General features: G+C 47.2%; 1 protein-coding gene across 1 annotated transcript in view; it reads left to right on the forward strand.

Annotated features, from left to right (window-relative positions):
- LOC109308797 (ras GTPase-activating-like protein IQGAP1) overlaps positions 1 to 26,247 on the forward strand; it is a 59,662-nt gene that overhangs the window by 22,406 nt on the left and 11,009 nt on the right. The window contains exons 4-6 of the mRNA XM_019533200.1: positions 19,112 to 19,268; positions 19,677 to 19,754; positions 23,205 to 23,281. Coding sequence (XP_019388745.1) covers positions 19,112 to 19,268; positions 19,677 to 19,754; positions 23,205 to 23,281 — 312 coding nt within the window. The remainder of the gene's footprint in view (positions 1 to 19,111; positions 19,269 to 19,676; positions 19,755 to 23,204; positions 23,282 to 26,247) is intronic.

Genomic DNA, 26,247 nt, shown 5'->3' on the forward strand with positions numbered 1-26,247 from the left:
GGGTTGGTCCTGGAGCCAGTCTTGTTTTATATCTTCATCAACAACCTGGAAGATGGGATGGAGTGCACTCTCAGCAAGTTTGCAGATGACACCCAGCTCGGCGGAGTAGCAGATACATTTGAGGATAGGGCTAGGATTCAGAGTGACCTTGAAAAATTGAAGGATTGGACCACAGGAAATCTTTTGAGTTTCAATAAGGTCAAGTGCAAAGTCTTGCACTTAGGACGGAGCAATCCCATGCACTGGTAGAAGCTGGGGACCAACTGGCTAAGCAGCAGCTCTGCAGAAAAGGACCTGGGAGTTAAAGTGGACAACAGGATAAATAGGAGCCAGCAGTGTGCCCTTGTTGCCAAGAAGGCTAACGGCATCCTGGGTTGCATTGGGAGAAGCGTTGCCAGCAGATGGAGGGCAGTGATTCTTCCCCTCCATTTGGCACTTGTGAGGGGCTGGGGGACACGATTTGTAAGGAGAAGCTGAGGGAACTGGGCTTATTGCATCTGCAGGAGAGAAAACTGAGGGGAGATTGAATTAGCAGCCTTAAACTCCCTGCAGGGGGGCTCCAAAGAGGATGGAGCTGGACTGTTCTCAGTGGGGGCAGATGACAGAACAAGGAGCAATGGGCTCAAGTTGCTGCAAGAGAAGTTTAGGTTGTATATTAGGAAAAACTTTCTCACTAGGAGGGTAGTAAAACACTGGAACAAGCTCCCCATAGAGGTGGTGAAATCTCCATCCTTGGAGGTTTTGAAGACCTGGGTAGGCAAAGCCTTGGCTGGGATGATGTAGTTGGGGCTGGTCCTGCTTGGAGCAGGGGGTTGGACTAGATGTGACCTCCTGAGGTCCCTCCAACCCTCATTTTCTATGATTCTGTGACAAGGAGAATAATGAGGAATAGCCAGGAATAGCTATTCAGACAAGTTTTTGTTTCAGGATTTCACAGAAGATGAGATGGATGCAAAGGCCTCTTATTGGCTCTTCTAACATTTGCCTAGAAGCAACTCCCTCTGTTGCTGTGTTAACTGGATTCCCATCAGGTCTTCTGCTTTCCACATTCCAAGCATCTTTTATTTGTTTAATCTCTCACTGTACCATGCTGACCTTTCCATCCCACCTCCCCACACCTTTTGGTATGTGTTGATACGGCATCAGGCATGGTTGTGGTATCTGAGTGCACACTGTGATTTTTCTGGGCCTTGTTATACCTCATATAAGGGTGACAAAAAGAGGGTAGATGGGAGAGATTAAATGAGGTAGGTTGGAGTGCAGAGAAGACAGTAGGAAGACTAGAGGTGACCTCTTTTTGTAGAAGGTGAATGTCACTAGAGTCCACCTGGTTCAAGGAGGTAGGGTGGAAGACAGGACCAACAGGATACAAGCCTTGCAGGTGCAAATAACATTCAGTCCTTGTTTGTAGGCTTGTTTTTTGAGGGAAAAGCTGGGAGGTCTTGATGAGTCTAAACTACTTTCCATTTTAACTGCTGATTGTGCTTGGGACAGCTCACTGTGCTGTTGTTTCTGGACAGGACATGTGGCAGCAGACTTGCTTTCTCTGAAAGGATTCCTTCGTAGCCCACTGCTCAGAGCACAGACTGATTTCCTGCTGGTGACCTGAACTTCCAAACTCTCCCTCTTTCCAAATACTTCCTGTTATTTATCCTGCTCCTGTTTTAGAGTTGTCCGTGCAGTGGATTCCCCTTTGGAATGTGACATACTGTTGGCCCCTTAGCTAAGTGTTAATTGTTATAATAAGTCCTTTATCTTCCTGATGACATTCAAAAGAATTGCTTGCAGCCCACCCATGTGAAACTGTTTGCTATAATTTACCTTCTGGCCCATGGGTCAAGGTCTCTTGATTTTCAGTTTTTGGGAAGTTATGGTTTGACAGTACTGGGAGCACCTTTATGCATCTGGAAGAACATGTCAGTCCTTTTCTCCATCCTGTCTGGGTTTCATCACTGAGTTGTCGTAAGGATTATTGATGCGTCTTATGCTTTGGAAAGAGCCTGTGTGACAGGCTTGAAGGTCCCTGTGTGACTGGTCCAGTCCAGTATCTCTTCAGAGTTTAACATAGCCACCTTTAATCACAGTTTGTTAAATTACTGAAGCTGTCTTTCAGTAACTTTGAGGGACTCCAGCATGATGATCTTGGCCTGGGATAGAGAAGGCAGGGAGATTTGGACTGGGCTGAGGATGCTTAGCTTGGCAGATGGAGTACACTTTGATCATGAGAAAGGAAGTCAAGGGAAAGAACGAAGTCTGTTGGGTTGAGGGAAGGATGCAGCATGTTTGGACCTGGGGACTAGCTGCAGCCCACTGGCAAGTGTGATTTTTCACTATCGCTGATCTAGGAGGGGCCTCATTACTCTCTGCAGGAACATCAAGACTCAGTATTTTCATTTGGGAACAACTTATTAAAAACATGTGCAGAATTAAATATAGGAGAAGTGAGGAATTCTGTGATACCTTTTACTGGATCATTCTGAGGTCCCTTCTGGCCTTACAATCAATGAACTGTATAGCTGGGAGATCTTCTGGACAAGCTTTGGGCATCAGGTGCCCTTCCTCAGGTCTCAGCTCTTAGCTTCCTTCTCTGAACTCAGGCTTAGACCCGAAGAAGAGCACTTAATGCCTGAAAGCTTGTGCAGCAGCTCTCCCAGGTACACAGTTGGTCCAGTAAAAGATATCACTGAATTTCTTGCTTCTCCTATGTTTCCTGGACCATCACGACAACAACACTCCTAACCTACCACTGAATTCAATAGTTATTTTTGGTGTTGTGGCAGTCTCTTGTTCAACAGTAGGTTCACCTCTTCCATCTGAGAGCTTACTGTTCACTATTGCCTTGGGAATATAGTGTACCTCTACAGCATGGGAGATTGCCTTAGCTATACCTTACCTAAAGGCGTGTCACTAAACTATTGTGTGTCCTGGCCCTGCTGTCATCTGGGAATCTTGGACAGGAGATGCTGGGTCAAGGAGTCTGCTCTGTTGGTATCACAGGCACTAACATTAAACCTCTTTTGCACATTTTTTTCAAGCTCCATCTGAGTGCTAGTCAGCATTCTTGGCCCCTGTCCTTCTCCCCTTCCGCCTGCTTGGAGGCTGTTTCAGAAGTTACCTGATCCAAGAATCAATAATCTTTTCCTGACTTCTGGCCTTCATGTATTTGTTGCTAGTTTACACTCATTTGTTGTTGTGTGAACAGTCTTTCAGCTCTGAATAGTTCTTCTCCCTCCCTGACGTTTGCCTTCACGATCATCCCAATATCCCTTCTCTGACTCTGTTCCACTTCAGGTTAATCTTTCTTGAACATGGGTGACCAGAATTCTCCAGCGCTCCATGGGGCCTCTCCAGATGCCATACAAACGCTTGCATGGGGTCATTGATATATCCCTATCTCTACTAGAAATAATCCTCTTGAAATAACCTATTTCAGGAAAATACAATGCCTTTTCTATGTGTACATCATGCTGGTGGCTCATAGTCATTTTGTGATCAGCTGGTCCTTCTCTCATTTGTTTTAAACTGGTGAGCTCCCAGCTCATAGAAACCTTCCTTTATTAGTCTGTGACCTCATAACCCTGCACTGCATATTATTGTATTCCACCCCATTTCTGGCATCACAGCAGAGACTATGCTATTTCTATATTTAGTACTGGATTGGGCTATCATACAGCAAGAGCTCTACAGTCTTGAAAACCGCCCAGTTTTCAAGACTGTAGAGTAGTTTCTGCATGATATCCCAATCCTCCTCTGTAATTATATAAGGCCTTCTGACTTAGACTCATTGGCAGATTTTATCCTCCTTGTTCGTTGTGTGTCTTAGTAATGGAAATATTAAACCAGAGCAGTCCCAAGACTGATTGCTGAGGGATTTTGCTAGGAGCCTTCTTTCAGTGCTATCCCTTTAGCCATTCCTTACCCACCTTACTAGCATCTCGTCCCCATCTCCCCCAGTATAACACATGACTTCCCATATGGCACTGTGTGATAGCTTTGGATCACTCCATTCGTTTTTCTTTGTCAAGGAGCTGCCACCAGCCCAGGCTGGCTTTGTTTTATGGGCGCACCTGACATGTTGGTTCCTTTCCCCTCCATTGTGCTGACTGGGCAGTGATGAACTGTGTTAGCTGATTTTGGCATGGTGCGTGTGTGGCTGGTTTGGTAGCACTCTTCCTTCACTGAAGCTGACCTGGCCAGTGCTTGCAGCTCTAAACTGTGAGTTGGGCGGGATCTTATTCATAGTAGTCGCATGGACTAGATAGCCTAATGGGTCATTCCCACCAGCCACCTTCTCACCATTCTCTAAAAACATGTTCCTGTTGTGGCCATGTGACGGCACAAAGAATGTGGACAGTAAGCAAGACACAAGGGAGAAAAGAGACACTGGTTTTAGCTGAACCACTGAATTGTGACTCTTCTTTCCACTATAACTACAGGTTTTTTATCCTTCCTTTTTTGGCCTTTTGTATGTCTGCCTGTGATTCTCATTTATGTCAGATTAAATCTAGGCTGCCTGTTCCCTAGTGCAAGGACCACAATGCTTGTTTATTCCTTTGTAGAGGTTCGTATGCTCCTCATGGCTTGACAGATGTTCTTTCTCTGGGACCTGCGCTCGCTGGTGAACAGTGTTGTGTTTATTGTGAGAGCATTTGAACAGAACGCTTTCGTGGAGGTGACCTCTTCATTTCTTTCCCCATTTTCATACCTGTCTATTTCCTTCATCTCCAAATGCTGATGCAGGTCATCTTTTTGAGGAGGCAGACATTTTGTATACAGCATTTTTTTTTAAAAGCCCCCAAAAGAAAGAGCAGCAATGAAAAGAAGAGATTGTTAGAATCAGGTATTTTCACATACACAGACTGGAGCAGAAGACTCAACTATAAAAGACCCTTAAAAACCTAGGCGAGTAGGGGAGTGCAGTTACTGAGTATGCTAGTACTATTACTGAAACCAGTTCAGAAGACAGACATGGAGACAGGCAGGGATGCATGCATTTCACTTTCATATAAAATCAAAAGGGACCATTGTGGTCACCTAGGATGACACCAGGGCAGCACAGGCCAATATACTTTACAAATGAGAGTAAATGAAGGAGTCAGGTATATTTTCTAGGGAAAAAACCCTTCACTGTTTTCTAAATGTGGGTGATGGACAGCCCACTATAACCCTGGAAGTGCTGTTCCAATTGTTAATTGCTCTTCCTGTTCAAACTAGGAATAGTGTTTTGGGTAGATGTGATATCTTTTATTAGACCAACTGAATAGTTGGAAAAAAGTTTTTTGCACGCTTTCAGGTGCAGTCGCACTTCTTCAGGCATAGGAAATCTCTGCTGTTCAGAAGGGTGATTGCACCCGAAAGCTTGCAAAAAACTTTTTTCCAACTACATACTCGGTCTAATAAAAGATATCACACCTACCCAAAGAACCTTTCCTGCCTATGTCCTTAGACCAGCACAGCTACAGTGAAAATCGTAGAAATAAAGTGGACATTTTTAATTTGTCTAGCTGCTGCTTCCCCTTGGATCTCATGAACCTTTTCCAGCTAAATTGGAGCCTGCTTTTCTCAGGCTTCTGTTCTCATGTGCACACTTCAGCTGTGATTATGAGTTTTGGCTCCACCTTTTCTTTCATAAGATCAATAAACCAAGCTTCTTAAGCCTTTCACTGGGAAAGATAGCTATAAATCCATTTCTGGCTTTTCCTTGAACCCAGATTTGGGTTGAACCCAATTTATCAGCCTCTTTCTTGAGTTATGTTCAGAACTCAGCCTAACTTTCTAGCAGCAATCACTCCAAGGCCAAGCACAGAAATAGCATAACCCCTCTGCCCACCCTCTCTATTTCCCTCTAAGATATTTGAGAACCTCATTAGCACTTTTGGACATTGGCATTGCAGTTTAAGCTTTTGGTTTGTTAATTATCCATTAGGGCTTTAGCAGTCATTTCTAGGGAAAAGTGTGTTTTTCTGTAAGTACAGTTTGTATTTTTATTCCTAGATCAGTTGACATGTCCTTTTCATTATTTATCACTCCCTCAATGTTGTCACCTGCGGAGTATCGGTAAATTATTTTGTTTTCTCCAAGTCGTGATAAAAAAAAGATTAAATAGTGCAGAGACCTGCAGGATCCCAGTAATAACAGAGACCCTTCATATAGGTTTTCCATCTTGAATTATATTTTGGAGCCTGCCCATTTTTAGTCCATTAGTGTGTGTCATGGTGATTTTATATCATTCTAAAAAGTGCCATAAAATGTCATATGCTATTCATCGTTTCATAGTAGTTTGGGGTCAGAAGGGACCTGAACAGATCATCTAGTTTGACCCCCTCGCCACTGGCAGGAGCACATGCTGGGATCACACGACCCCGGACAGGTGTTCGTCTAACCTCTTTTTGAATTTGCCTAAGGTAGGAGCGAGGACCACTTCCCTAGGAAGTTGGTTCCAGATCCTAGTCACCCTGACAGTGAAACAGTGCCTCCTAATCTCTAACCTGAACCTGTTCTCCTGCAGCTTCTGGCCGTTGTTTCTTGTCAACCCAGGTGGTGCTGAGGAGAAAAGGGCCCTTCCTGCTGCTGATCTCCCCTAACGAGTTTGTAGGCAGCCACCAAATCCCCCCTCAACCTCCGCTTGCTGAGGCTGAACAGGTTCAGGTCCCTCGGTCTCTCCTTATAGGGCTTGTCCTGTTGCCCTCCAACCAAGCGGGGGGCCCTCCTCTGAACCCTCTCAAGGCAGGCCACATCCCTCTTGAAGTGCGGGGCCCGGAACTGGACTCAGTACTCCAATTGTGGCCTGACCAATGTCACGCAGAGGGGGAGGATCATCTCTCTGGACCGGCTTGAGATGCATCTTTGGATGCACGACAAGGTGCGGTTGGCTTTGCTGGCTGCGGTCTGGCATTGGCAGCTCATGTTCATCTTGGAGTCGATAATGACTTCAAGATCCCTTTCCGCCTCTGTGCTCGCAAGGGGGGAGCCCCCCAGCGTGTATGCATGCTGTGGATTCCTTCTCCCCAGGTGCAGCACCCTGCATTTATCTACACTGAACCCCATCCTATTATCATCCGCCCACTTCTGTAGTCTGTCTAAATCTAATTGCAGCCTCTCTCACCCTTCGAGCATGCCTACCTCTCCCCACATCTTGGTGTCATCGGCAAACTTGGACAACGTGTTTTCCACCCCCCTTGTCCAAGTTGCTGGTGAAGATGTTGAACAGTGTAGGCCCCAGGACCGCGCCCTGGGTGACCCCACTATTCACATCCCGCCAGGTCGAGTACGACCTGTCCACAACCACTCTCTGGGTGCGCCCCGTCAGCCAATTTTTGTTTGACCCATCCAACTGTGTAGGCATCAATGCCACAGTTGCTCAATTTTATTAATGAGAATGGGGTGAGAGACAGTGTCAAAGGCTTTCTTAAAGTCCAGAAAGACTACGTCCATGGCGACACCATGATCCAGGTTAAGTCAGTTGTATTATGAAGCCTGCTTCATAAGCAGTACTGCCTTGAACGGCATTTGTCGTCTTATTTAAAGAAGGTACCAAGTTAATTTGGTGATACCTGTTTTCCAAAAACACGTGCTAATTCTTAATCAAAGAGCTGAACCAGTTGGAGTGCTACTATGCGTGAGGAAGAAGAAAGGTGGGGGTGGAGGGTGAGCGGGGGTGGAGAAGCCGAACTATGCAAGATCAAAGGATGAGGTTACTTATCACCAGACTGCAAATAAAGAAGAGCACCCTCTTTCCCCTCACCTACCTGTCTTGCAGCTATAGTCTCCCATCCCCTCTGATCTTTACTGCCACCTATTAGCATTTTCACAGACCTGCATTTTGCATATAGGCTTAAGCTTCTGTTGTGCCCAGCAGAGCACAGAAACATCAGCAGACTCTCCCTATGCCTGAAGAAGGATGTTTGTGCCTGGAAGCTTGCAAAGAACAATCTTCCCAACTATTTAGTTGGTTTAATAAAAGATACCACGTTTTCCCAAAGAACCTTGTCCACCTGTTAAGTGATGCTCTTACCTCTTCATGTCAGTTACAAACTGAAGAAATAACCCCTGAAAAAGAGCAGAGGAGGAAGATGGGGTATAGGTGCGTGCAAATATTAGTTTTAAACATTAGGCTGAAATTCCACGTTCTAGTTTAGATGCAACAAAACAGGCTTGCATTTATTTAAAGTTTAAAAAAAAAAAAGTAAACATCTTGAAAGGAGATGCACAATGAGAGACTTATTGCATTAATGTCTTTTGTTTAGTAAGTTGAGGAATGTCCACAGTACTGATTAGAAATCTTGGGTTGTTCATATTAAGTGTGAAGACGGAGGCTTGGATTTTCAGTGGGGCTGAGGAGGGCTGGTTCCTTACTCAGAAATGCACAGGATCTGGCACCTAACTCCTTTAAGGTCATTGGAAAATTTTGAAAATTGTGTGACATTTTGTCTTTAAGGCGTCTGTGAGCTGCTCACAAACCCAAGGTTTTAAATGCAAAAAAAAGTTCCCCGAGGAATGCTTTTTGAAAAGACAGATCTTTGGTCTGTGCTTCAGCAAGAGGTAAGTTGCAGTGCAGAAAGAGGAGTACTGTATTAACTCCATGCACATTACCCTGATATACCAGCCATGCTGACACGCAGACACCTCTGTGCAGACCTGTTCAAACAAGAGTAAGAGCTCTCAGTCATTCCTGATTCTTGTGCAGTGAAACTGCCTGTTCCCTGGTTTTGTGGTTTTTGAAATCCTGTTCTGCATAGACACTTGCACTACCTCTATCACCATAGCATAAGCGTGCATCTTAGTAGGGTTTTTAAGTGCTGTGACAACTGTGTGTCCAGCCCATAACCTATCAAAAGGAAAGCAATAGGGCTGTAGTTTGCCTCCATGGGGCTCTCAGGCAGGGAGTTATGGTCAGTGTTTTTAGCAAATGGGGCTTCCTCAGTACTCCAGTAGGGTCCTTTTGTCTTGAAAAAAATTCCAGTTGCAAGGACTCAAGGCAGTGCAGAAAGCTATCATGCCATAGGGAGAGGGACAGAATTTGGGGAGATAAGACTAGTGGGAGAAATGAATGTTTGAGGTGGGATTTGAATTTGCAGGTTTGTAGTTGCTGCACTGTATGCACTATTTGCATGTTCCTCTCCCCTCCCCCACATTTGCATATATTTTTTAAAAAGTAAAAAAAAAAAGTGTTTGTTTCAGATTTCCTTATGTGTTCGTTTGGTCTACCTCTCATGGATTTCTAAGGGCCCTGCACGTCCTCTCTTCTTTCTTTCATAATTGCAGCACACAGCCCTTGATTCTTGAAGTGATCAATGAGGCATCTTATCTTTTCAGTAGATACTTTTAGACATGTTGTGGATTATAATAAGCATGGATGGCGTGTAATGAACATACACAAACTATCCCTTTCCTCAGAAAGTATAGATTCAGCTTCATAAAGTCAGTATGTGTTTTATGGTTTGAGGGCTCATCTTCAGGCCTTGAAAAGTACATGCTGGGCTTGCTACTAACCTGCTGTGGTCTAGGGGCCAACCCCACCTCGTTGCTAATATAGGAACCTACCTCCTTCATCAGCAGGTTTCTCCACTCACTAATGAAAATAGACTTAGCATGTGAAATGTTCAGTTTTGCCCCAGCTGCAGAAATTCTGACTCTTGTATATTGTGTTAGCGTGTGGGGGACTGCCCGTGCTCTAGGTCCTAGGAGCTGGCTGCGATGGGCAGTCGCCGGCGGGGTAGGGTTACCGTATTTCCAGGATCAAAAAAGAAAATACATGTGAGGGGATGGGGGAGGAGAAGGAGAGGGGGATATGATAGGGAAGGGTGGGCAGTGCCCTGCCTCTGCCCCTCACTCCTAAGCCAAGCTGCTACTGCCCAGGAAAGCAGAGGCAAAACAAAAAACCAGACATTTGCTTGCATTTTAAAAACTTGCGGACACAAGGACAGGGGGCCAAAAACGAGGACAAGTCTGGGAAAACCCGGACGTATGGGAACCCTAGGCAGGAGGCCTGTGCGACAGAGCTTGCTCAGGCAGTATGGTGCATGTGAGTGAGGTCTGCCCCCACCTCCCTGCACCCGTGGCTGCCCCTGTGGTGCATGGGTCTGAGCTCTACCCACTCCCACCCAGGGCAGCCCACGCTGTGCTCCCACTTGCACCCACCCTGCGCCCACCCATGCACAGCTTCTCAGCCAGGCTGCTTCTGCTGCTGGGTACTGCTTGGCTCCCCCCACCACCAGTGGCTCCTTCTCCTCCTGCCCGTACTGCACCACGCCAGGCAGCAGGTAATGAGGGAAGCTGTGGGGACGTGTGCCAGACAGCAGATGCTGAGCCAGGCGGCGTGGGGGCAGTGGGGAAGCTGCTGCTAGGGTACTCGAGGCTTTCCACTCACTCGACCTGCCCAGTGCAATGAGCAGCCACCTGGGCTGGCTGCATGGGCGGAAGGCCTCTGGGAACTGGAGCCCCGCACGCTGGGGCAAAAGCTGCCTGGTCGCAGCTTCCCCTCCGAGACCTGGCTGGGCATCTGCTGCCCCGCATGCATCCCCATGGCTTCCCTGCGTTGCCTGCTGCCCACAGTGGTGCGGCAGGAGGAGGAACCTCTGGAGGCAGGGGGAGCCAAGCCGTACCTGGGCGGCTGAATCTGCACCGGGAGTGTCCCTGTCAGGAAGCTGCATGTGCTGGCCGGAGCTGCCCTGGGCGGGATTGGGCAGGGCTTGACCTTGTGCAGAGCACCATGGGGGCAGCTGTGGACCAGAATTGGCAGGTGCCCACTCACAGGCCAGATCCTATTGGTTTAGGGGCTGAACCTGGCCCAGGCGCCATATTTTGCCCACCCCTGTGTTAGAGGCATAGGGGAGTGCCTCCCACGGGAGGATCAAAGGGCCAGACGATCAGATTTGCCTCAAGGGAGGGACATGCGATGCTTTGGAGCATGCTCCCTGCACGGATATAGCGAATGGATTGCTTCTCCCATGAACTCTCGTCGATTCCTGAATACTAGGAGGCTGACTGATGACGACTCCTTTTTTTATTGCATGCAGCTAGGAAGCCGTTTGCTGGGAAGAGGAAAATTCAGCTCATGCCAAAACTTGTTGAACTGGTTTGATTTTTACAGCTTCAGCTTCAGACTGCTGTCTTCTCTCACCTTCCCCTGTTGGGTTGGGCTGGTTTTCTGTAGCTCCCAGGCTCTGCATAAACAGCCTTTTGTTTTTCTGAGGTAGACGGCCTAAGGAGGTTTGGAGCTCAGAAATGAAGGGGAAGGCACGGCTTACTATTTGCCTTAAGATGAGGGCTGCAGAGCTGCCTTTGCCGGTGGCTAGCCTGTGACTTTTGAGTTGTTCCAAGTGTACGTAACTTGGTCTGTGAAACCTATTATCACTTCCAGGGCATTGAGTGCTGTGGGAGCTTGGGGCATGCGGTACTAGCAATAATCCTCTAGCTCCTACTGGAGTTGCCGCCTGTCAGATGTCAGAGCCGCAGGGACTGAGAAATGCTGTGTTTCCATATGTGACCTTTCAGGCTGTAAGTGCTGGCCCGTCTCCACCCATTGCTTTTGTGGAAGACCGCCTGCATTTGGCACACCTGCTCCTCTTGCTTCAGTCCCCCTCTGTAGGTGTTTTCAGCCCCCGACAGCCTTTTGCACACTAGTAAAATTCCACTAGTAACGTCGCCAATAAACTCCTTTCAGCCAGGCAGCAAGGCTGAGTTCCTGCCTGTGCTCCTTGGGCTGTCTGCTGCCTGCGGGGTTAGAGAACCACTCCTTGGACCTGAGACTGTCCCGTCCCATCCCACCTTCAGACAGTCCTCTCCAGGCTTTTGTTCTTTTCCCTTCTTAACCTGCTTCTGCCTGCTTTCAGCTACTGCTCCTCTCTCCTGCTTCCTGGTAACCTCTTTCAAGTTTGTCCTTGGCCGATTATTCACCCCCTCCCACCCACCTACCCCCCCGGACTGTTTTTAATCTCTGGGCAATTGTACCCAGTTACAGTTTTCCCTCTATGGGGAATCCTGTACATTTCTGAGTAAGGAACCAGCCCTCTTCAGCCACACTGAAAATCCAAGCCTCCGTGTTCACACTTAATATGAGCAACCCAAGATTTCTGATTGGTACTTTGGACATTCCTCAACTTACTAAACAAAAGACATTAAGGCAATAAGCCTGTTACTGTGCATCTCCTTTAAAGATCCAAGCTTGCGGGTCCATGTTGCTGCTCCTGTTTTCTCTCCCTTTGGTCCAGACACTCTTAGTGCCACTCTCGCATCTTGTCATGGTGGTCCCATCCCCACCTGAAGGACAGCTTGGTGACACTGAGCTCTTCCTCCTTCTAAAGCTCTTCCCTTCTGTTTATTACTCTTGCTTATTGCCTGTGGAAACTTTCCCACCCTTTCCTGGGGGTTTGAAAGCATCAGTTCTTTGACCTGCCTTCCCCTTGCACCAGCATTGTTTGTGAATCTAGCCTCTGATGCTTGTTACAGATGATCATTAGTCTACCCAAAATGCTGCCACAAAAGGGCACCTTGCTATGATGCATTGTTACCAGATGATCTTTCTGTTCCTTTGCTTCCCTCTGACATCGGCATCATTAGCTTGCGAAGACTTCTGGGAAGGAGTGGGCAGTGCTCAGGTGGTGGATTTGAAGGCCAGAGTGGCCATTATGATTAACTGGGCCTCTAGAACAGCGCAGGGCTGCAAGCTGATCCCTCCATTGAGCCCAGTATTGTGGTTGAGCTAGTTAGTGCACATTTTATTTTAAAAAATCAGATCTTGATATAAAGACTTCAAATGATGGAAAATCCCTGTGATCCTCACATAAGTTGTTCCAGAGGCTAATTATGCGTATTTACAAACCTGTCTTTGTCTTAGCTCAATTTTTTCCAGCTTCAGCTTTCAGGTACTGACTCTTGTTAGTCCTGTGTCTGCTCAGTTAGAGCCCTTCACTGTCAGAAGCATTTTCCCTGTGTAGATGCTAAATTACTTCTTATTTGATAATCTGTTGCTTCAGGAGAACCACTGCGCTCCCTGGCTTACCTAGGTAGGATCCGGCTTCCTGCAGACTGTGTTTAACCCTCGGTCAGTGCTTCTCAAGTTGAGTGCCACAGCAGCGTGGGGTGCTGAGACCCTTTTAAAGGTGCCATGGGGTGCAGTGCAGTATTAGCACGGTTAGTTGTGCAAACACCTACACATGATTCACAAGATTAAACCTAGGGATTTCAAATAGAAATCCATGGTGTCAAAAACATTCTGACTTCTTGGGACTTTCTGAGTTGTGTGCAACAGATGAATTGCTCTGTTATTTTTGTGTAGCCAAAAAATGAGTGAAAGTGGAAGGCTGGCATTTATGCAGGGGGGAGGGGACCTCACGTTTAAAAAGGCACATTTCACCTGAGGGATGAAGGTGCAGTGTCCCCATCGCTGTAATCCTTTCTTTGGACGGTTGCAGGGACTGTTGTTCTCTGATGCGTAAACTTGAGCACAGCCTCAGCAGGCACGCTGGCAAGGTACTGGTGACTGCGGGCCTTGAAGGGGGAATGACCGGTGTGCGTCGGGCAGTGGATGAGCACCTGTAGAGAGCAGCGGTGGTGGGAGTGAGCTTCTTGGGGGGGTTTCCATTTGCTGGATGGATAATTCTAGCGTGTTTGGTCTCGGAAGGGCAGAGCTGAGATGCACCTTTATAGCAGGATGTTCCCTTTTGCCATGTACAGTGAGAGAGCTTATTTCAGAACGTGTTTAGTACAAAACTATGAAACTTTTAATTCCCAGTGCAGAGACATCTCAGAAGTTATTTCCAAGCCTGTTGTAGATGTATTTCTCCTCCTTGTTCCTTGCTGATGAAGATGTCTGCACACATTGTACCCGATGCTCTGGGTGTGGTCTAAAGTTATGTTATATTCTAAATTTTTTAGAAAATTGCCTGCTTAAGTCACTACCTGGGAATTTTATTGCCACGCCTGAGGTTGGAAAGAGTGAATGGAAAGCCTAGAGATGGGGAACAAGGAGAAACCAGGAGCATCTTGCGATTTGTCTTGGTGTTCTGCAGAACTGTGCTCTCGTGGTCACTGGAACGCAGTTTTCTTTCCCAGAAAGGCTGCCTGTGGAGAACGCTTCTTTTCTTGTGATGCTTTTGAGAGCTGTTCCTGACAGTGCTGTAGGCCCTTCGCCTGGAGCTGCTCCACGTCGCTGCCTGTTGAAGGGGTAGTCTGCGTTGGATTGCAGTGCGTTTCTGTCGCTAGTTCAGTTACTGTGACAACACCCACGGAAGCTCGTTTTGACCCTTCTTATGCTCTGTTTCTATTTGCTTTTCAGAGGTGTTGGTACTGCAGCTCTGAGCTGTAGAGGAGCCAAGCAAGGAAAAAAGGCTGTCCCCTGGGCTTAGGGAAGAATGTAGAAGTTGAGTCATTGCCTGTGTTTGGCTGTAAGGGACAGTAACACTGAGATTTGAAGAGTGCACAAGTGACTGGCACTGGATAGTTGGTGGGGGAATAGGATTTACTTCTGAAGTGACTTTTTATCAATCCTCCTGAAGTATCTGGCTGTGATTGACAAACGCTTAAAAAAAAAAGACACAGCCGTGAAATAGGAACAATTTTCTCTCCTTTCCCCTCCTCATCTGCTGATCCATATTGAATCACAGACATGTCAGCATGACTTTCACCTGCTGAAGCACCCTCCTGAGAAGGGGTGTCTTGCTCCATAGCCTGAAAAAAGCCAAACCCATGTGGCTTGCGGGCGGGAGTGAACTCTAGATGTGAGGAGCTTCTACTGGAAGTGCCCTAACACTCATTTTTGCTTCAGTCTTGAGGTAGAGAGCAGGAGAATTCTGGCCGAGATCCAGTCTGCAGTGGGAAAGGCCGTCTAGGAATAACTCAGAACCAGGTTACCTCGGGTTTTATAGTTCAGAAATCGAATTGCACTTGCAGGTAAATGAGAAGCTACTGCAAAGCAATCATGCTGCCTGAAGCTTTCAGGTGGGGAAGGGTAGAATAGCAACAAGGGCAAATGTAGTGAATGGTTTTCTTCAGTACACTTTCTTGAGGAACACGAGAGATCTGGAGAGTGATCAGGATGTCACTGTATCTTAAATGTTGTCTGTAGGTTTTTCCAAATAAGGCTGGATGTTGCATAGCAGTAAGTTGTAGTCTGTGTAAGACTAGAGCAGGGGTTGGCAATGCTTTTGGGCAGAGTGTCAAAAACACCTACAACTTTGACTCGTAAGCTGTTGGTGTGCCAGGGGCAGATGGCGTAGGAACTGCGAGCGGTCCAATCCTTGTTGTGGCAGCACAGACCTGGCCTCTTCCCCTCTGTCCACCCAGAGGCGCACATGCCAAGCAAAATGCCTTTGCATGCCACACTCTGGCACCCGTGCCAGAGGTTGCCTATCACTGGACTAGAGGATAGGTCTGTGGTAATGGTTGTAAGTAAACCCTGGCAAAGCAGGAGGTGGTGGGGATAAGACTGTAGGAAACATTTTGGAAAAACAAACAAGACCTCAACAGCTCTGCGACTCCCCCAGCATCTGTCCTCCTGCATGTGACCACTGTGGACACAGCGTGGTGGCCCAAGAGAAGCCCCTGCCGGCCCTGTGTTCCACAGTGCTCGTCTTCCAGGTATATTTGCTCTTCCTGGCCGTCCCATTGCCCTCAGTGGCCAGAAAGGACAATTTATTGTCTGCTGCTGATCAGATTATGATTTTTCCTATCATATGCAAAATTGGCAGTGCTAATTTTGTGTGCGCACACATGCATGTCCTCTACAATTTACCTTTTAGGAAGGCATCAGGTCTTGAAAACATAGACATTCCACCTTTGTTGCTTTATTCCAATGGTCATTTAACCTCAACATTTAAAAAAATTAAAGTGCCTCATTTCAAATGTGATTTTGTCTGTATCTAACTCCAAGGCATTGCAGCTCAGCTGCAGTAGAGCTCTTTAATACCCAGTATTTTCCTTGCAGTGAAAGCAGTTATAAAGCACAATCAAGTTGCTCCTCAGTCTTTATGGTAAACTAAACAGTTCCTCAAGGCCAGGCATTTTCCTTTGGTCCTTGAATTATTTTTGCAGTTCTCTTCTACAAGCTGTCCAGTTTCTCAGCATTAACTTGAAAATGTGGACCCCAGCTTTTATAAAGTATTCTAGCATCAATCGCAAGCAGGGCCATACACAGAGGTAAAGTCACGGCTGTTGCTACTGTTGCCATTTTTTATTTATAAGAATCCATCCAAGAATTGATCTAACCCTTTTACAGGAGGTTCATAGATGTTCGGGTCGGAAAGGACCTCAACAGATCGAGTCCAACCCCCTGCCTAGGCAGGAAAGAGCGCTGGGTCAGATGACCCCAGCCAGATGCCCATCCAGCCTTCTCTTAAAGACCCCCAAGGTGGGGGAAAGCACCACCTCCCTTGGGAGCCCATTCCAAATTTTGGCCACCCTTACCATGAAGAAGTTTTTCCTGATATTCTGCCTAAATATCCTCTGTCAGTTTGTGACCACTGTTCCTTGTTACCCCAAGAGGCGCCCTAGTGATCAGAGCATCTCTGATCCCTGGCTGTGCCCCCCTAATGAATTTGTAGGTGGCCACAAGATCACGTCTCAGCCTTCTCTTGCGGAGGCTGAAGAGGTCCAGGTCCTTCAGTCTCTCCCCATAGGGCTTGTCCTGTAAGCCCCTAACCAGTACTCCAACTGCAGCCTGATCAGTGCTGCATAAAGGGGAAGGATCACCTCCTTGGATCTATTTGTCATGCATCTGCTGATGCACGATAAAGTGCTACTGAGAGCTCCACCAGGCCACCCGCTCCCAGCAGGGTACAGTTTTAGGCCAGGACCAGGAGCCTCCGATCAATCCCCTATGGCTCCTGCCCTTACCTCCAGAATGATACATGAAGCCTCACAGCCAGGCAATGTTGCTGCCTTCCCATCCAGCAGGGAACTGAGCTCTTTATATTATAGGCAGCCAGAGATCTAAAAGGGCCGCCTTAATCAAGCACCTGCTGGCTGCTTAGCTTTGGTCTTAAAGTGGCAGGCACCAACAGTGCCCTGCCGCACATCCTCCTTTAAATGGTAGCTAGGGGGTTTCCCCTGCTGCTTCTCCAAAGCAGGGTCCCACCAGAGCCTGTGGGAGCCCCCAAGTGGCGAGCACCCTCAAAAGTGCTCTGCCACACACCTTTCCCCTTTGAATGGACTCTGGGGGGGTTTCCCTAGCTGCCTTCTCTGCTCGGCTCTGGCCCAGCCGACTGCAGCTGCTACCACGTGGCGAGCATCCCAAAGGTGCTCTGCCACACTCGGGCATCCAAAGGTTGCACTTGCACATTTGAGGCTGTGTTGGATTTCTTCACTGATGTCAGCCTTGTGCAAGAAATCCAAGGTATGGGAAATACTCAACATTTTCCAGAGTCTCCAGGTAAATCTGGATTACCAGATTTAGGGACTGCTCAAGATGGGGAGCTTGTTGAGGGGAGGGTCTTAGTCTTCTGAATGTTAAGTGTGAGTCCCATTTTCTTGTACGCCTCGGTAAAGACATGGTCCGTTGCCTGAAGGTTTGCTTCTGAGTGAGAACACACTATAGCATCAACCCTCCCATTAATCTTTGTGCTACCTGCAAATTTTATCAGCTGTGACTTTATATTTACTTCCAGCTCATTGAAAATGCAGTGCTAAGTTTTAATCAGTGCAGTATTAAGTCAAATGTCTTAAATATCTATTCAGTTACCTTTACCAACCAAGCTGTAATATAATTGAAGAATGAAATTGTTTGAGGTTTATTTTCCATGAAGACACATTAGCTGATTTTAATTATACTTTCACCTCTTAATTCTCTATCAAATGAATCCTGTATCAGCTTCTCCATTGTTATGCCTGGGATTGACATCTGACTGACTGACCTCATTTGTGATACCATTCTGCTTGTCCTTTTTTGATATTGGCATACATTTAGCATGCTGCTAGCATATAGAGTTCCCCTAGTATTGCAAGATTTATTGAAGATTGACGTTAGTGAGCCAGCAGCCTTCTCAGCTGTTTTTTCTGCACTCCCAATATCAGTAAGCTATGTTCACCATTTCCGCCTCTGACTGACCTATGTGTTCTCAATGTGCCATACTAGAGCTGATTTTTCTAGCCCTTATGCATCTTATGTGGCTATTATCTTACCAAGGCTCTAGAGCTACTAAAGTGGATTGGGGCTTTTTAGAAGATGAGCCGGAGTGCTGGAACTTCCTCCACAGGCGTTGGAATGACCAGAGAGTCTACATTCTTCAGTGTACACTGTAAATCCCACTTCTATACTTTAGAAATGTACCATGTCAGCAGTCCTGAAAGAGGCATTTTCAGACATAGCTTTTCAGTTGTAACTAATCTTTCAGATTATCTGCTTTCTATAATCTTGGGTAATTTTAGTTGCTTCAGGTATAGCAATTACAGCCATTATATTAGATAAGGAGAAACAAGATAAGGAAATAACCAGTAGAACATAATGACATTGGATGGCTAACAAGGAAAATTAGATCACACTTTGAGTAGTAGCAGATATGCAGGTCTTCATTTGTGATTTCAGACTTTGTTAAAAACGAAAATACAGGTAACAAACCACATTGACCACATGGTTCTATGACCAACTTGGAGGGACTTGAATCAGGGAACCTGAGCCAGCAGATGACTGGTGGGGGCTTTGGGGTATGTTGGATGTAGAGGGGTGCAATGAAGGGCAGCCTGTGAATGAATTTGTGCCTCAGGGGAGGATTTTTCTTGGCTAATCAGTTTAGATCAATTGAAACTGCACCATGGCCTATAGTGAAGAAATTAATGAGTGAAAGGATGTTGTAGAAATAATTGGGCAACTTTGACTGCTGTTTTCAGTACTTTTATTTGGTATTTTATCTGGTGATGTCAGCTGAAAGAATCACAACATGAACATGAAAAATTCAGCCCTGGAGTCATAAAGCAGTGTTTGGGGTTCAGACTGCCTTATCTCCCTGTACCTGTTGTCGGATTATGAAACAATGAACAAATAGGTTAGGGAAGAATGAAGTGGAGACGGCACAGAACCTGCTTGGAAAATAAACAGTTTATGTTCCTCTGGGAGGACAGGTAAAAAGGTGAATCAGAAGAGTACTGGTGTGACCTGCATGTCCTTTTCCATTTCCAGGTGGATGGAAGCCTGCCTGAATGAGGAGCTGCCTCCCACGACTGAGCTGGAGGAGGGACTGAGAAATGGAGTCTATCTTGCCAAACTTGGAAACTTTTTCTCTCCCAAGGTGGTGTCTCTTAAGAAAATCTATGATCGGGAACAGGCCAGGTATAAGGTAAGTGCTCTCTGTCTGGGATTCAGGACAGTGGAAGCAGGAGGCAGGGTAGAGAATAGGCAATGTGGGGCCCGAGGAAATGTCACAGCAGTGGTAGATTATGGGAAATTTAAATGGACATAAGAAATTCTTTCTGAATAATGGGAAGTCAAGTGAAGGCAAATCTCTAGTTTTGTCTTTGGGGGTGGGATAGTGAAAGCCTGAGAACTGGCCTGTTGCTGCAAGTCCTAAATGCAGCTTGCTCTCTAAAGTATTCCTTGCAGTATCTGAGACTGGAGATCTTTGCAAGTGGTAGCTCCCAGAAGTAGCTTTTGTCCGTTGCTTGTCTTAGCAAAATTCCCTGGTACATCTCAGTGGCTGTGATGTTTTATGTGTATGGTTTTTTGCTCTTCCTCCTCTTCATTTCAGGCAACTGGTCTCCATTTCCGGCATACTGATAATGTGATTCAGTGGCTGAATGCCATGTCTGAGATTGGCCTCCCCAAGGTAATGTCTGCACTGTATAGGCACAAGTCCAAGCTTGGAATGTTGTTGGGCAATTTTGCTGTTGTATAAGGTTTAGCAGACTCTGGTTAGCTAGTCCTCAGTTTCCTAGACTTGTTTCTCTCTAGCCATTCCATCTTGAAGTTTGCGCTGTGTGCCTGAGGAACTCAGAGACGGTGGTGATGTTTTTCTTTCAGTGCCATATGCTTAACGTTCATAATTTTGGGTGCACAGCCTCCAGAAGACATTCATCACTCTTTTGAGCCATGTGCCTGAGCTATGGTTTGGTTGTGGCAGTTTTTAAGAATCTTCCTAGGGAACTCATGAATGAAAGGAGCAACCCTTAAGGGAAAATGGAAGATTCTCTCTTTCTTGAATATATGCTCTAGTCCTGTGTTTTTCAGTCTGTGGACCCTGGGGGTTCGCAGACTATGTCTAAAGCAGGGGTGGAAAAAATACAGCCCGTGGGCTGGATTTGGCCTGCCAGGCCATTCTGCCTGGCCTGCAGGTCCCCTAAAAAGTTAGAAAATGAATTATCTGCCCCTGGCTGCTGGTCAAAGATGACAAGGTAGCATTGACAGCAGGACCCAAGGGGAGCCAGTGGCAGGACTCAGGAGCTGCAGCATCAAGACCTGCGCCGCACCCCCCCCCCGCCCCCAACCAGAAGCTTTTGCCTAGCATATGCTTTTGGCCTGGCAACCCTGGGGCTCTTCCCTGCCTCCCTCCACCCAAGAGGGAAACTCAGCTAAGAATGCAGTGAGGAGGACCGTAGGCAATCACCTGAGTCCTCAGAGTCGGGGCAGCTCTGGCTGCATCCTGCAGTCCAGCAATGCTGCCAGGAAACATGTGGTGTCAGAGTGGCCGGCGGGTCAGGAGAAGCAGCAATGGTAGGCAGGAAAGCAGGGAAATAGCGGTGGCAACAGTGGCAGACAGGAGTGCAAGTAGCAGCGAGCGGGTGGCCAGGCGTGAGTGCAGCGACAGCTGGGTGGGAGTGCAGGGCCCATGCCAGTGCCTTTGCTTGCCACCCTCTCCTTGCTGGCACAGCCCAGCCCAGCCCAGCCCAGCCCAGCTCCACAGAGCCCCTGCCGGTCCTGGCTCCGGGGCACCCGCTCAGCTGTTGCTGTGCTCCCTCCCAGCTGCCCACTTGCTGCCACTACCATTTCCCCACTTTTCTACCCGCCACTGCTGCTTCTCCCTTCCCCCTGCCCACCCATCAGCTGCTCTGGTACTATGTGGTTCCCAGCTACATTGCTGGGACCACAGGACTCAGCAGGAACCAGGCTGGCCCGGGCCCCACGATTCTTGGCTGACTCCATGTGGTACCGTGGATGGGGGATGGGGAAGCATGGGGAATGAGGGTGCATGTGTGTGTGTGTTCATTCATAGGGTGTCCTACACACACCCCATACACATGTATTAATACCCCCTTGCACTGCCATACACACACACCCCACCCCCTCACACTCCAGCTACCATCCACTTCCACACACACCACAATCCTCCCCCTCACACATTCACAGCCTCCACAAGGCCCATACCCATCCACACACCCACATGCTCCCTCACCCCACATACACCCCCACACACACCCTCCCCACATCCCACAAGCCCATAGCCCCCCACAAACCTATACCCCCCCAATATACATTTTAAGCTATTATACAATCACCTCTGTGTACACTACATAAACGCATGTAAATCAGGACAAAAATATTTTTTGAAATCAAATTAATGAATGTTGTAGTTGGTATTTGATTTTTATAGAGTATGATTTGGTAAGGTTCTGGTTCCAAGATGGCAAACCTTGCTGAAAGGCATACTTCCAGGGGCAGGGTGAGGGTCTGCTGTTCGGAAAGGTCAGTGGTTAGGGGGCGGGACTTCCAGTCCCAAGATGGAGACCAGGGGGCGGGGCACCAGTCAAGGGGCGGGGCTACCCATGCACCCCTCAGTGGCTTGCCAAAATTTGGTAAGCAGCCCTCCAGCTGAAGTAATTGCCTGGCCCTGGTGTCTAAAGGGTCCACAAAAGATGACTGATCAATCGAACGTATATGAATATCCACACTTACGTTTCAAAGGTGTCCGCACCTCCATTCCAAATTTCCGAAGGGATGCACACCTGCATCTAAAATTTTTTAGGGGTCCGCAAATGATAACAAGTTGAAAACCACTGCATCAACTGCGAATTACTGGCCTTAGTACACTAGTAGCTGGGTGAAATTTTTTGACGTGTGTGTTATATAAGATGCCAACATTGATGATTCAGTGCTCTCTTTGTACCTGAAAATTCATGAATCTATAAAGATGGAAAACTGAAAGGCAAGTGACAGGTATCCAAACTAACTTTTCCTCCCACTTTTGTGTGTAACATGAGCAGGCATGTGTTCTGTTGCGCAAGGGTCAGCATTGTATGCTGTAACCTGCCATTTACATTGAAAAAAGAATATACATTGGCATGTTTTTGGATTTTGTGAAAGTTCTCCAAGCAGTTCCAGCTCTCCCGCCCAGTCAGCCATGCCCTGCACAGATACCTGGCCACCCAGAGGAGCTGGCATGGCAGCAGGGATTGTAGCAGTAGGCTCACTGGGAGACAGGTGGGGTGAAAGGAGAAAGGATGGGGGCCAAAGGAGAGTGAAGCTGGGGGTGCTAAGGCTTTGGGAAAGAAAATAATTGAGTAGTACTGTGCAAACCTGGACAGGTCTTTTCAGAGACTTGGACCTGGGTAGCCTTTGGGGTGATGGCTGTGCTGAGACACTTCCTGTTCACCTACATCAGGAAGACACTGACACATCCAGTGCTTTACAGTTTCTGTCACCTGGGGTATAGGGGACTGAGGGGGAGTCTGTCCAGTCCCAGTGTATTTTTACAGAGGCCCTTGTTCTGTGAGCACAGGCAGCAGCAGGATGCACCCTGAACCTACAGAGTTATAAGACCATTAAATGTTTTGTTACAACCAAAAAGCAGCCTGTGTAGTCAGCACTGCCACGTGCAGTCACAACTACCATGTTAGCCTGCTAACGCTGGCACTTCCCAAACAGGCTCCGTGTCCTGGAATGTCACAGTGGGAGCTGCCGTGTCCCGAGTGCCAGTGTGTCAGGCTACACATGCTGCTGCTTGGTGCTGCACTCCACTTGTGCTGCCCCTTCTCCCACCAGTCCTTGGGGTCCCTGCATGTCTCCATCCACCCTGGCCAATTTCTTGGTGCACTGCACAGTGTTTGTATGAGGAGCCAAAGTGAGGGAGGGTCCTACAGCAGGAACATGGGGGCTGAGCAGGAAAGCAGAGGGAACAACTTTGTGTGAGGAAGATACAGCTGGCAAAGGGCCCATGGGGGACAAGGAGAGAAAGAGGAGAGTTGCTGGGAGCATTCAGGGCTCATCAGAGTCCAGAATCCATTCCTGTACTGTATGCATGGCCAGCCGGTCTGTTCTGACTCTTACCATGTGTTTGTTGTAGATTTTCTACCCAGAAACTACAGACATCTATGATCGGAAAAACATGCCACGCTGCATCTACTGCATCCATGCACTCAGGTAATGCACAGTGCTCAGGAATGCTCGGGAAACTAGGAATGAAGATTGTGTGAACATCTAAAAGCTGAGAGGATGAGCGTGTTCTCTGAATAGGGAACTGGTGGCATTAATACACTCTGGGGGTGAAGGAGAGTCTTAATGCCACAAGTAATGCTGACTGGAAAATGACAGTCATTGCTGTGTCCAACGATCAATGCCCTAAGTAAGCATTTGGGAGCTGGAGGTAGCAAGTACATGCTGAGATCCTAAGGCACTGGAATCTGCCAGCTGTGAGCCACTTATCCCAGGAAGCACATGCATGTGGGTGCATACTAGTGAAGGTGCAGGCGCAGGAGGGATTCACCGTACTTCGAATCCTGGAGTACTCAGCATAGCGTGTCCCACCCCATGGAAGAATGCATTTGTCCCTGGCACAGCACAGATGGCATCACATTATGTAGCAATCTGACCTTAATGATAATTAGGGTCGTCTTAACTCGTAGTGAGACGAAACTATTTTTTGCTGTTCGGTTGAGGCATGAAGAGCTGGTTTTTGCGGGCTTTTCCCGGTGGCCCTGCCCTTTAACTGCTGATTGATGGAGAGGAGTGTACTATATAATTTAATAGCATATTCCGCAGAAAGTAAGTGCATCATATAATTTATCATATTATAAATCTAAATATTAAATTTAAATCAACATTTAAATATATTATAAATATAAATGTATATACAATATAAATTGTAACATCTTCATAATTTATTATTATGTGTAGCGTTCTTCAAAAGGCTTAGAAATACTAGTTAATGCTAACCTTAATAGAAACATTTTCACTTCACTGATTGGCGCCTTCACTTAGTCTATTAGCAGACAGTAACTCTCAGTCAAGTGATCTATGGCCACAGTTTCCATGAAAACCGCAAAACCACAAATAAAGCAGACTTCTAATGATAAATGCTTGCAAGGATCAGATCCCAAGCAGAGTGTAAGCCCTCTCTTGGACAGATTTTACCTCCTTTATTTTTCACTGCCATCACTTACCAGAGGGGTATCAAACCCATCTGGCCCTGCAGGGCCAGTGTGCAGGCTGGACCAGACCCACAGACAGACCTGCGCCTTTCAGCTCTAGTTCTGGAATGGCCAGCGTGGGTGCCATGTGCAACCTGATCCTGTTCCAGCTGCTGCAGGGCTGCAGTGCATGGCCCTGGAGCTGCTGCTGCCACTGCTGGGCTGCGCCAAATGCTGGAGCTGCCTCTGCATGCAGCCTGGCACTAGGGTGGCACGTGGTCATTCTGGGGCTGTGCTGCATGCACGAGCTGCTCTACTGCTCTGGGACGTGAGCAGGTGCAGCACTTTGTGGGGTGTGCAGGGCCACCTGGCACATTCCGCATGCTGCCTGGGGCCCAGGTAATACAGCTGCGCAGGCCGGACCTGGCCCATGGGCCATATCTTTGGCACCACGACCTACCAGATGCATGCAGGGTGGCTGGCTTTTGTTTTCACTTTGGCAGCACCTACAGAATTTGTCATGCCAGTGAAGGGAGAATATCCTGGGTGAAAATACGCATGCCCTGCTGTCTCCCAAGAGGTGTATCTGCATTTATAATAGTTCTGGATTTTCACTGGTGTTAACTGTCTGATTTGTATCTGGGGCTCCTGCATGAGAGACACAAGGAGGAGAGATTACACTGTCATTTTCAGCTGCTAAACTATGTCTTTCACCCTGTTGGGGCTTGTCTTCTCAGCTTCAGCAGGTCAAGAGTGGGGTGTGTCAGGTCTCTTGTATGAAGCATGTGTATTTTCAGGATGAATTAATAGGGGGCTTTGTAAAAAGCCAAGGAAAGTTTTAATCCTGCACAGGCTGAGGGGGGGGCAATGTCTTAACTCTTGAGAGCTCTAGAAAGGCGCATCTGGCTATGCTGTTCTCTTAATTCCAGGGCCTCATTAATTTGTTGTTGAGGGGAATTGTTTTACTGCCACTGTGTGCTCCAGAGAGCTGGAGTGGGGCATTGCACTGAATGTATTCCTTCCTGGTGCCAGTTTAGATTCAGGTGTTCATCCTGATTGTTGAAGGAAGTGTACATGACCTCATGTCAAGAGGACTTCTTGTGCAGACGGTCCTGCGTAGAAGAGCTCACTGCATGTGGGTCTCCATCTGCAGTGTGTTCAGTTCCAGTTCTCAAGAAGGAGTTTGTTCTCCTGCTCTCTGATCTTTTACCAGGGAGGAATCTGAACAGGAAAATCCAGGACAGATTGCAAATAGCTGAGCACCAATAGAAATGTCAGGCTGATCTGAAATCACATTTTCAGTTGTTAGTGTTGAACCTGCTCTAAGCCCAGACAGCAACGCGCATGATGCTTGAGGGTAGGGGTCAGATCGAGTTATGTGGTGGCCCGGCGTGGTGCTTTGTTGCATATCTTCCTGTGACTGGTGCGAGCGAGATTTCTGACATTCAGCAGTGAAGCTCCTCCTTATTGGCAACCTCGTGATAGCTGCTCAGTTACTCGGTGTGCTTCTGCTCCATTGGCAGGAGTCCAGGTCTCGTCTCAGCCTGGCCCTCTTTCCTAGTCATATGTAAATCTGGATCCAGGGATTTGGTGCGTGCCGGATTTTTGCTGAGATGTGAATAATGGACAAGCAATTGCTTTCCATGATTAAAAGAGAAATGAGATTTTTGTACCAAAGTCCCTTTACTTTTTGTATCTGTATTTCAGGAAAATAAAATGAGGTGCCCTAGGAAGTAGATTGCAGACAAAAAAAAAAAAAAAAAAAAAAAAGAGCTTAAAATAAGGGCTGTCAAACAATTTAAGAATGTGATCATGATTAGTTGCACAATTAAAAACATTATTTGCAATTAACCACACAGCTAAAAACTCAAAATTATGCACAGAAAAACTCAAAATTATGCAGGTACTTTGTATGATTTGGGGCAGAGGGTGTACAGGCGGAATTTGTGGAGGTGTGGGCAGCTGCGGGTGTGTGTGTGG

The sequence above is a fragment of the Crocodylus porosus genome, unplaced genomic scaffold, assembly GCF_001723895.1.
Source record: "Crocodylus porosus isolate Cpor-Errol unplaced genomic scaffold, CroPor_comp1, whole genome shotgun sequence".
Classification (NCBI taxonomy): Eukaryota; Metazoa; Chordata; order Crocodylia; family Crocodylidae; genus Crocodylus; species Crocodylus porosus.